Source organism: Diabrotica undecimpunctata, chromosome 7 (assembly GCF_040954645.1).
Source record: "Diabrotica undecimpunctata isolate CICGRU chromosome 7, icDiaUnde3, whole genome shotgun sequence".
Lineage (NCBI taxonomy): Eukaryota > Metazoa > Arthropoda > Insecta > Coleoptera > Chrysomelidae > Diabrotica > Diabrotica undecimpunctata.
The window spans coordinates 97,982,914-97,995,869 of NC_092809.1; the positions used below are offsets into that span (position 1 = coordinate 97,982,914).

A 12,956-nucleotide genomic window follows, 5' to 3' on the forward strand; every position below is an offset into this window, starting at 1 on the left:
ATTGGCTATAATAAAGCATTCGATAAAGTACGACATAAACAATGAATTAATGTCCTGAAATCAAAGAAGATTGACTACAACTACCTCAGGATCATATCAAATTTATACTATAAACAGCGAGCAAAAGTACGTGTTAACAAACAGCTGTCAGAAGAAATTGAAATTAGATATGGAGTGAGACAGGTATGCGTATTGTCGCCAATTCTTTTTCATGCCTACTCCGAAGAGATCCTGAAAAACGCTCTTGAGGGTGAAACAGCTGGAATAAAGGTAAATAGAGTTCCCATTAACAACATTAGATATGCGGACGACACTGTGATCTTAGCCGAAAATATTGAAGATCTTCAGAGACTGGTCACCAGAATAGCGGAGTATGGAAAAGAGTATGGTCTAAAAATGAATATCAAGAAGACGAAATTTATGAGAATATCGAAAACTCAAAGAAATAACGAGAATCTTCTAATAAACGGAACCAACGTCGTGGACAAATATGGATATCTGGGAACAATGATTAACCCCACAAATAATTACATTCAGGAGATTAAAACCAGAATAGAAAAGGCTAGAGCAAATTTCAATAAAATGAGAAGAGTGCTATGTACAAGGGATTTAAAACTGGAACTAAGAGTTAGGTTGGCGAGGTGCTATGTTTTTTCTACTTTATTTAATGGAATGGAATCTTGAACCTTGAATGCGACATCAACGAAAAAACTGGAATCATTCGAGCTGTGGGTGTATAGAAGAATTCTGAAAATATCGTTAGACAGAACACGTCACAAACAAAGTGGTTCTGAGAAGGATGAATAAAGAAATTTTAAATATAATTAAAACAAGAAAATTAAAATATCTCGGACATATTACACGTGGAGAGAAATACACCTTGCTCCAACCGATTATGCAGGAAAAGATCCAAGGAAGGAGAAGCATAGGGAGGCGTAGAATGTCATGGCTGTGCAACCTAAGAGAGTGGTATGGATGTACATCAAATGAACTTTTCAGAGCAGCCGTCTCAAAAGTCCGAATAGCTATGATGATTGCCGACCTTCGCCGCGGAGATGGCACTTGAAGAAGATAGTATCATGGTTCAAGTTATATTTGCGGTTACGCTTGTTTGTTGTCTAGTGTAATGGGAATTGTCCAATGGAGAGTGTCCAATGCCTCCCGCTGTCCAAACCCTCCCGGCGCTACCCTAATAGCCTATATTTGGTGGAATAATTTCGCTAGAAATATTAATTTTTGTATTGTGAAAATATGTTTTACGAATAACCACAAGAATACAACTATGTTATTTTGAATATATTTTCATGCTAAACGTACTATAGGAAAATTGTTTTAAAACCATTTTTTTAAGGTTAGAGTGGTAGCAATATGTCCTGGTGTTACGCATACGCCACTAGTTTCTGAAATTGATGGCAAAAGTTTAGGAGGAACACACGAAGATTGTAAAAGCGATGTCGCTGCATGGCCCACACAAGAGTAAGTCCTTTTTCTATCATTATTTAATTATTTTATTCAAATGAATATTGTATTATTACACTCTCTATATTGTATTATTATTATTGGAATTCTCACTTCAGTATGTAATACTTGGTATTTTATCTAGTCATGAAGATCTCAAATAAATAGTGCTTAGTGCTCTCATAGTTTTGAAGTCATTCAGTAAATCGTCGTTGAAGAACCAAAACCGCGTAAGTGCAAAAAGGGTAATTTTTCAGGAACCAGCAAAAACTAATTTTAATTGGAAAAGTTACCAATAAAATAACACAATTTTGTCCTAATTGATTAAGTTCTTGATTGTTTAAAAGAGTATATCATTATTTTAGCGAAATAACATAATTGCAGTTTGTTACTTAGGCGGTATTTTGTACTATAAATTTATAGAAAAGTAAGATAGGCGGTCTTGTGTCCTATACAATAAATAAACACAAAATTAAGGAGGTATTTATTTGTTAAACAAAAAATAACATTGATAATGAAAAAGATTTTTTAACTATCTTTTTAATCATGTGGCAGCTGATCGTAATACGAATAATAATCATGCGTCAAAACAAGTTTTAATTCTTGAAGGTTGTTCCATTTGGAATAGGTCAACTTTCGCTTCTCTTGGTTTAAAGGGGGAGCATTCGTGAGTGAATTATCATGAATGATTTTTTTTTGGTCTTGGTAAAGCAGAATAGTCAAAATAGTCATCAAGATTTGTTTTTACAGTTAATTCTCCGTTACTATATTTTATGACCTTAATATCCACTACGGTTGGATTACCAGCTGATCTACCCGGTCTTATGGAGTCATAAATTGAACAATTTTTCTGAGAATAACCTTTAAAAAACTTATAGTCCAGATAGTAACTTCTATATAGAAATAGTTTACGTCGGGCCTCTTTTGTAATATCATAATACTGACCGGGATGAGAAATATTTCGATTTTTTCGCTCTAAGTAACACAAGAAACAGAAGTAATACTATCTCTATTTTCTTTAAAGTCAAGCCAGTAACGTAAAGTCTATTTTTTAAAACCAAATGTACTTAAGTAAGTTTTACAACAAACTTGTTTTCTAGTCCCATTAATAATTAGGAAATTAATATTGTAGCGATGAGTGGCGTCTATAATTATCAGCTTGGCTTCTTCGTCGTTTGATAGTGTTTTATAACAAACTGTATTTACAATAAATGCTTTTGGTTGGTCCATGTCATGGTTTTCCAAAACGAACTAAAAAGTTCTTTCCTCTTCTCGGTAATTTCATTACAGGCTCTAACCTCCGATTTTCGGCACATATCAGAAGAACAGGGTAATCCCATTTTTCGTTGACCTCTCTCAACATCTTCATATATTTTTCCCTCTTTGGTTCTTTGATACCCTAAATACGCTTCTCCTTGCATCCTCAAATTTTTGTGTTTAGGTTTTTTCCATTCCTTTTTGTTGACAAGTTTTCTTTTCTTTAGTGCATGTGCATTTCCATCAAAAAGTGTCCCTTCCGCATCTTCAGAAGATGAACTAGCTGGTTCTATATTAGTACCATCTTTTTCAGGGTTATTAGTTCTATTTGTAGGAATTTCCTCTAATTCAATGTTTCATATTCTTTTTCAAATATACTAAAAACCAAAGGAACGGTTTTCAATTCAGCAAATGATGTTAATGCATTTTCGGTATAAATTTCTTTATTGTGTATGGTTAAAATTCCCTTGTCTAACGAAAAATCTGATGATGTTATATAATACCGCTCATCTATTTGAATTTTGATACGTATGTAATGTCTTTTACAAAGAACAATACCGCCAAACTCCGTGGATAAGTTTCAGTACAATTTTTACAAGTAAACTTTGTTATTATTATGAGAATATTTTATTAAAATGTTGTTAATTAACTAGCTAAAAACTAAGTTAAATATATTTGACTAATTAAACTTACCTTTTTCGCTTGTAGTTGGGCACAAAACACGGAGCGATACAACCTAACATTAATATTACACCTGTTTGACAAGAGAACGGCGGTATTTTTAACAGAATGTACCGGGTGGTCCAATAAGCCGATCTCTCGGCTATATATTGCATTTAGTTTTAATTGTCATGGGTAAAGGGTACTTTCGAATAGAAAAAATTAAAATTTGTTTTTCTTCAAAAAATGTTTAATGGAAACACCTATTTATTGTAAATTATAATAGAACTGGATTAAATTCGTAACAAAATGGCGCAAACTGCATGTTGATAGCTTTTGTCGAACTCGAGATATGAATAAAAACGCATAAACATAAGTAAGTATAGTATTGGCTCACCCTTTATTATAACTTAAAATTAAATATGTTAAAGATCATACAAATATCTCGATCATTAAAACTTAATGTCCAATTAAATGTTCAAATTGTTTTCCATCGTTGTCCACACAAAGATGTAACCTTTCGCTCGTAGACATAACCGCTGCTTCAATCTCAGCTGTTGATATACTATTTATTGCGTTTATAATGCTCTGTTTAATGTCGTCTCGCGTGGTTGGTCGAGTTTGGTACACTAAGTCCTTCAATCTTCCCTACAGATAAAAGTCCAGACATGTTAAGTCTGGAGATCTAGCTGGTCATGAAAATATACTTCCCCTTCCAATCCATTTATTTAGATAACTTGCATACAAATAATCTCGAACTCGTCTGGAAAAGTGCGCAGGACAGCCGTTATGTTGTAATATCATATCTCTTTTTGTTTGTAAGGAAATATCTTCCAATAAAACAGGCAACTGATTTTCCAGAAAATCCAAATATGTTTTGCCATTTAAAGTTCTATCAAAGAAATATGGACCTACGATTTTTCCATCAACTATATCACACCAAACATTAAGACTCCATCTACCTTGAACCTGCACCTCATGTATCCAGTGCGGATTTTCTTCAGCCCAATAATGCATATTATGGAGATTAACACAAAATCTTTGACATGATATGCGGTTGTTCTTCTAGCCGACCTAACATCCAATTGAATTAATCCAGCCTTGCATCAAAATTCTCTCATGTAAAGCTTGGTGGAGAACTATATGATAAGGATGCAGTCTAAAAAACAGAACAACAAATATTGGTGAAAAAGAAACCACTATATTTACTAAAACTCAAAAAATCTTGAAAAATCCACAATTGTTCACAAGATAAATCGTTCATAAGTATTTTTAAGAAACTGATAAAAGAATAACAGCGCCGTGTTGCCGTTTTTATCAGAATATTAAAATAACAGTTGAATCTAAAGTTTAAAGGGAATTCCAAGTTTTTGACCTAAACGTTCACTTTATAATATGAAAAACCAACCTGTGATGTCTTTAAATCCTCATAACAGTAGTTTTGGGTATGTTCAACTCTATAGAGATTTGCCGACTACTTATATGTGGATTCTGTTGAATTAAAGCAAGAACATTGATTGAATTATCTTCGGTCATACCTCTACTACGTCGTTTAAAACAAGGACGATGAAAACTACCAGTTTCTCTTAATCTTCTTGCCTTTCTTTCAAATACTTCTTTGCCATAATGTCTCCTGTCAGGATATCTTACAGAATATAATATAGGTGACGCAATATCGACATTTTGGTGACATTCGAAATAAACTCCAATCATATCATACAATTCTGCATTTGATATACTCATCACGAATTATTAGAACTGATAATTAATTGCTAATATTACCAATATTAATATCTATTGAAAAAAGTGCAATCTTTAATTCGAATTATAATATAACACTTCTTAACAATGTTTTGACTGCTGTCAATAAATAAACAATATGAACCCCGTCAAATTCATTGTCGTAGCCTACTTAGTTTCGAAAAAACTATTTTTAATCATATGAAATAACAAAATAGGTATCAACATTAAGATTCTTCTGCTATAAAAAATTTGAAAGTACCTACTGACTTATTTTTTAATTTAATTTATAATACAGGGTGAGTCAATACTATACTTACTTATTTTATGCGTTTTTATTCATATCTCGAGTTCGACAAAAGCTATTAATATGCGGGTTGCACCATTTTGTTACGAATTTAATCCAATTCCATTATAATTTACAATAATTGGGTGTTTCCATTAAACATTTTGAAATTTTATAGTGGATGTAAATAATTCATCCACACTCTTTCTAATGACACTAATTTCTTTAAAATCGGTTGATTCAGACCAAAGTTATAGGTATTTATCCACAAATACTTTCCCACTCTCCCCCACCCTTTATTTAAAAAAATAAAAAAAAACTACTGGAACAACTTTGTGCAGAATTTAGGCCTCTTTCTAGTTTACTTATTTAACACTTGGTATAATTGGGCATATTTCCCAAAAAACTGGTTTTCAAAGTTTTCTTCACAGGTTACGCCCCCTAGAGGTGAACCCAGAAACTTGAAAGTTATTTCCAGCGATTTCTCTTGGCCACTTTTATTAAGGAATTTTTTCTCATAAAGTTATAACATGAATAGTTTCTGATCAATAGCCGAGAGATCGGCTTATTGGACCACCCGGTACATAGGCTAGGCGGTATTAAAATAGCGTCACTGGAGGATGTGTCGTTTGTCGAAATTAGACAGTTTTCAAGCCAAATGACGCAGAAGAGAATCTATGTAAAGGAACCATAAAGTACATTTAGGGATAAATGTCACTTAGGTGGTTTTGGTTCTTCGGCGACAAAATATAGAGTGCTGTGATTTTGTCAATAATTTATAAAACTAGCAATAGCCTTCATTGTATTTCTAATACTAACAAGTATTTCAGTAAACATATTCTGCGATATATGAGTTACTACTCAATTATTGTAATATTGGTTGTAAATTCGAAGCTTCCATACTTATAATAAAGTATAATGTTTCAGCCCTGATGTATTAGCAAGACATGCAATGGAAGTGGTTAAATATGCCCCACACGGAAGTATATGGGTAATAGAAGGGGGAGAACCTGCGTACCAATACATACATCCTGATAAAAGTTCTATGAAACAGAATGTTATTTCTAGGTACTATAATTAAAATTATTTATATTTTAAATTTTATTGTGGTAGTTATTTGCTTCTAAGAATAAAAAGTATTGTAGAAAGTTTTAAAATTTAACAACTTTTCTGTAGATTTAAGTAGAAAGTTGTTGTTGGTGCCATTTTTAGGTATATCTAGTTTAAAATATTTAGTTTGGTATATTTAATTTAAAATTGTGAACATTTAATTGTTAATAAAACACTTCATTCTAACACATGTAATTTTTATTGTTTTTTTACAGATATATTTCATAGCTCCGTAGGTATTATTTTAAATATGTATAAAGAAAAAACACAAAAAAAAATGTCAGAAAATGCAAAGGAATAGAGATATTGAATCGGTATCGATATCGGAAAGCGAACACTAGTACACATTAACGTTTGCAGATGATAAATAATTAATTGCACAAAACTCCGAGGACCTGAATTACATGATGGGGAAGCCACAAGAAGAATATACTGAAGCAGATCTCGAGATTAACTTAGCAAACACAGAATATCTCACAACACATAGTAGATGAGATAGAAGATTTAGGTATAAATACTTTCATATACCTTACAGACCCACGTCAAGATACGGTTTTGCAGAAGAATACCAATTTTTGGTTGCAAATGACATTCAATTTTTTTCAGAATTTTTTAAGGACCCTCAGGACGTTTTTAAGTACCCTCACAAATGTGTGCCTTGGTTCCATTCAAAACACCCTCACAATTGTATACTATGGGTTTTAAAAACTTCTGATATTAAAATATTTTATTCAAAAATATTGACAGCAGATATATTGAACAACTTAGCACATAATGTAAACATATATTACTTAAAACTATCGCATATGAAATGCTTTGAAACAATTTTTGTTTTAACTTAAATATAAGTAAACATTACATTTACTACAACGTCTGCGTGAACGGCTTTGGCAAGCTTTCAACCGACAACAAAGTGGGTTTTGTAAATCATCATTTAGAGGCCAATGTTCACAACCATCGTAACGTTTATCTTGTTAGGTAATTTAACAGGAAATCGTTTCATTTTCTTTTGAGGATTTCCCAAACTCTCTTTATTTTCTCCGGTTTCGCTCCCTGCACCTTCTGTGTTATTACTTCTTTTACTCCATCCAACTGTTTCATCATCATCACCATCCAGCCTCAAGAGTCCACTGCTGAACATAGGCCTCTTCCTCATGTTTCCAACCCCGTCTATCTTGCGCCGCTCTCATCCAGTTTTTATTGAGTCTTCTTAAATCGTCAGTCCATCTTGTAGGTGGTCGACCGACGCTTCTCTTGTCTTCCCTTGGCCTCCATTCCAATAACCTCTTTGTCCATCGCCCATCTGTCATTCTGGCTACGTGACCTGCCCATCTCCATTTTAGTCTGGCTATCTTCTCGATGAGGTCAGTCACTCCGGTTCTTCACCTGATGTCTTCGTTGGTTATTCTGTCTCGCAGAGTTATTCCTAACATGGACCGCTCCATTCTTCTCTGCGTGACTCTCAGTTTGGTAGCTGCTGCTTTTGTTAAGGTAAGTGTTTCTGCTCCGTACGTCAAGACTGGGAGGACGCACTGATCAAATACCTTTCTCTTTAGGCATGTGGGCAGCTCACTTTTAAAAGTTTCTCTGTTTTCCAAATGCTGCCCACCCAAGGCCGATTCTTCTCTTCAGTTCATGAGTCTGGTTATCCCTGCCAATCATAATTTCATGTCCCAGGTATTTATATCTATCTACGAGTTCTATTTCTTTCCCACCAATACTGATGTTCTGGTTGGGTACCAAATTGGTCATGATTTTTGTTTTCGAGATATTTATATTTAAACCTACACTTTCTGTAGCCACAACGAGTTCCTGTACCATCTCTCTTGCCATACCTAGATCTTCAGCTATTATCCAACTATTTACTACTGCTAAATCGAATAAATGTAGGATTACTTTGAATGGCCACTTACGAGTTTTGAAATATGTTGTATATAATTCCATCATTTGGTCGCATACATCGACCCCATCAATATTCTGATTGTATAATGTTTTAACAATATTAGGGCATGATACTTCGACAAAACGTTTCTCAGATTTACAATATCTTTTTACTACGGCTTCTGCCTTGATATTCAGTGCATTAGACAACATCAGGACACCTTTATTGTCTTTCCACTTAACAAGACTCATCAAACTATCACATCTAGTAAACTGTTTAGATTCTCCTCTAAGCATTTCTTTGTCATTTTTGAAGACTACAGGTGCTTGTAATCTGTTTATCATAACTGTACCTGTTTTATACATATATATATATATATATATATATATATATATATATATATATATATATATATATATATATATATATATATATATATATATATATATATATATATCGGTTTCAAAACGTCTTGCGTCGTTGTCCGATGCCTAATTTCCACGAATTTCTATCGTTCCATTGTTCTTCGGTCAAGTCTCGGGAGCTCATTGCCTTTGTTATTCCCTCCTTCCATGTTCTTTTTGGTCTTCCTCGTTTCTTACGATTTGGTGGTATCCATTTCATGGCGATTTTTGGTAGTCTTGTTTCTGGCATTCTTTGAACATGGCCATACCATATAAGTTGTTTCCTTTCTATGTCTGTTGCCAGTGATCCATCTACCCCCATCCGATTTCTTATTTCATCGTTTCTAATTCTGTCTGCTCTAGATATTCGAAGTGATCGTCTAAATACATCCATTTCTGTTGCTTCGAGTTTTCTTTTATTGCTTTCTGTTAGTCTCCATGTCTCTGTACCATAGGTTAAGCTGGTTTTTATGAGAGATTCATATATATTGTATTTTCGTCTTTTACCAATTTCTGAGCTCCAAAGAACTCCGTTAAGGCATCCAATTGTTCGACGGGCCTGGGTTATTCGTTTTCTAATTTCCCTATTGTCTGTGCCTGTGGTGTCGAAATCAATTCCTAGGTAGGTATATTCAGTGCAGAATGCAATTTCGGTTGTGTCCATCTGAATGTTGGATAGTTCTGCGCCTATTGGGAGATATTTTGTTTTTTGTGTATTGAGTTCTAAACCCCACTTCTTGTATTCTTCCTGTAGTTTTCTGGCCATATATGTCAGGTCTTCTTTATCGTTGGCTATAAGGACTTGATCGTCTGCAAACTGTAGGGTATATAGGCAAGTTTCTCCCAGGTCAATGCCCATTCCTCTGCACTTTCTTTTCCACTGATACAGTGCTTTCGCCACGTAGATTTTAAACAATGTGGGGGATATGCAACACCCCTGCCGGAGTCCCTTGTTTACAGGAAATTTTTTTGAAAGTCTATTTCCAATTTTTATTCCCGACGTTGATCCTTCATAAAGCTGTTTAAGGGCGTTAATTACTGTGTGGTTAATGTTTGTTTCCTGCAAAACTTTCCATAGCTTTTTAGCGGGTACAGTATCATAGGCCTTCTGAAGGTCTATAAACATAAGGTGGGTTTCTTGATTGGTACTTGATCTTTTTTCTATTATTTGTTTCAAAACAAACACATTATCGGTGCAGCTCCTTCCCGCTCTAAAGCCAGATTGTTCCTCTTCTTCTTGTTCCTTATATTCTTGTTCGATAATGTCTCGAAGTATCCTTCCATATAGGCAACTTAAGGTACTGGTTACTGATATACCTCGATAGTTTGAGCAGTCCAGTTTACTTCCCTTCTTATGTATAGATGATATGAAGGATACTTTCCACTCATGCGGGACTGGTGCACCGTTTAGATATTGGTTTATACACCAGGTTAATCGTTCAAACAGTTTGTTAGTACCGCATTTGATTAGTTCTGCTGGAATTCCCTCCGGACCTGCAGCTCGACCATTTTTTAGTAGTTGTATCGTTTTTATGACAGTCCTCTCATCGATGTTTATCGTTTCTCCCTGTATGTGTATTTCAGTTGGAGACATTTCTCTATATTCCTCTCTGTTTTCTGTTAATAGATTTTCGTAATGTCGGATCCAGTTCTCTGTTGTTATTAATTGTATGTTTGTTTCTCTTTTTTCATTTGATTTAACTTTTGTCAGGAATTTCCACGTCTCTGAGCATTTTCTACCTCCCATATATGTGTCTATCTCTTTGCATTTTTTGTCCCACATTTCTCGTTTAGCTGTGTTTACTAGTTGTCGTGTTCTTTTTTTAATATCTTTGTATTCTTCTCTATCCAACTCCTGTTTTGTATTTAGCCATTTGTGGTATGCTTTTTTCTTCCGAAGTACTAGTTCTTCAATTTCTTGATTCCACCAAAGTTTTTTACTAGCCGAATTAGTTTTTAGTCCAATGGCCTCCTCTGCTGCTTCTTTGATGCTACTCGTTATGTTTTCGTAAATTTGTTCTACTGACTGGTCTTCTATATTATGTAGCAACTTTTCGTCTAATCTGTGCTGGTATAGGTTTCTTGTGCTTTCGTTGATAAGGCTGTTTAAGTTATATCGTTTGTTCGTTATCACTTCTGTTTGTTGAGGTTCCTCATTAATGTTATTGTCCTTGTTAGATTTAAAAGGAAATACCATTTTTGTCCTAACTATATAGTTTTATACACTCCAACTTTATTTATTCTCTCCATGAATGTTACAGAATTGAAATATCTGTCAAAAAATATAGGACTTCCTTTCGGAAGAGTGTTAGCAAAATGTAATATAACAGAGGAGCCTAGGCCACAGTTCTTGAATTTTGCGAACGCAGATGTGTTGCCTTGGTATATTTCCAAGTCCGTCACAATACCCGTCGAAGTAGTCATTACAAAATTTTTAAAACCCACGGACCTAGGTTTGTTTTTGACGTACTGCTTCAGTTCTCATCTACCTAAAAATGGTAAACTATATATAATTATTTGTTCATCAATTGAATAATTTCCCTGTGGTCTTTCAATGTCCCTATATTTTTTCTAATAAAATCTATCATAGGTTGAACTTTTCACAATTTATTATTTTTTTTTTGACGTGACAACGTCTTAAATTAGGTTGTGGCTCGGAGTCACTCATGAAAAAGTGTAACGCCCGCTCAAGTCTGTTACGATGAGTCACCGAACGAGAGAGAGGCCCGCCGGACCGGCGAATGCCTTGCGTCTCTCTCCCACTCAAACATGATCGGTCCGCTGCGCGCGCAGCACTAGAGAATTAGGCGCGTTAAATCAGTGCGTGCTTGTGTCTCTGTCTTTCTCGAGCGTTCTTGGCGTAAACAAAATATATTTCTATAGTTAAAATTTGTGCAGTTCTTATTTTCATTCAATTCCTTGTTCCTATTGTGCAATTTAATAATATTCATATCAATAAATATTCTACCGAGAAAAAGACGTTGTCACGTAAAATCTTCGCCCGTAAAACCGACTTTACAGGCAACCGATTTTTTGTTTTCGTTGGAGACCCTCTTTTCATCTTCAACATGGAAGTTTGTGCGCAGTGTAAAAAAACGATTTCTTGACATCACATCAGCTAAAACAGGAAGTCTAAAATTTGATTGCCAGTACATGCGTATTCTTGGATATTTGATGCACCCCATAACTGCAGGCATTCCAAAAACTTTTTAATTTCCTCAGAAGTTACATGTGGTTTTATTAGATTACCATTTTTGTGTACGTAGTATTGATTTGTACGTACTGCGGCCAAATCAAAAAATGCTTGTGGTAAATATTTATTAAAATATTCAAATAGCGATAATATTTCTTTAATAGCCTCAAGTGTTTCATTTTAAACATCTACTTGATAAAATGTTCTTTTCTCCCATGTAAAACTTTGCTCTCTTTTATGACATTTCTTGTTTTAATTTTCATATTTTTTTGCGATTGGATTTAAAGTATTACTTATTGAAGCAACATTTCCATTTATCAAGTTATCATCAACAGAGTCACTATTTTCTGATTTATAAGTAGGATATGTAGGTTCAAGTGGTTCAATTTCTTAAAAAAAGGTCATAGATTCCTTTCTGATTGGCTCGTATGTCATCTAAGTTAATTTTGGAACTTGAACGTGTAACGAAAAGATTTAATTTATTTATACATATTTAGGTAAGCTACGTAGTCATTGTAACCATTTTACAATATTATATCCATATCAACGCTAAAAATACACACTGAAAATTAAACAAAAGCTGTATTTACGTTTTGATGACATGACAACTTACCCCACTTTCGCCCAAAAACGTCAGTATGCGTTATAACACAATCGAACGATTCGGGTTTGAACCAAGTCATAAATTATTTTGACCTTTATTTAGTAGTTTGTTATGACACCAACGATTGTGAGTACAGGGTCTGTAAGAGATATATAATAAAGAAGGGAAAATCAAGGAATGGGATTAAACCAAGGAAGAACAAAGACAAAAATTAGTCAACTAAACCCCATCTGGTGTAATAGGCATCTGAGCATAAAAACTGGATTATAAAAAAAAGAAGCAGCAATAAGATACTGCAAAAGAGATGAAAACTTTTTGAAGATGCTGCCGAGAAAACATCACTAGAAAAAAGGGTATTAACA

General features: G+C 34.1%; 1 protein-coding gene across 2 annotated transcripts in view; it reads left to right on the forward strand.

The window, feature by feature from the left end:
* Window positions 1-6,692, forward strand: part of LOC140445627 (15-hydroxyprostaglandin dehydrogenase [NAD(+)]-like) — a 46,174-nt gene extending 39,482 nt beyond the window's left edge. For both annotated transcript variants that reach the window (XM_072537831.1, XM_072537830.1), the window contains 2 exons: window positions 1,352-1,476; window positions 6,329-6,692. In XM_072537831.1, the coding sequence (XP_072393932.1) occupies window positions 1,352-1,476; window positions 6,329-6,482 (279 nt within the window). In that variant the 3' untranslated portion in view covers window positions 6,483-6,692. The remainder of the gene's footprint in view (window positions 1-1,351; window positions 1,477-6,328) is intronic.
* The last annotated feature ends 6,264 nt before the right edge of the window (window positions 6,693-12,956 follow it).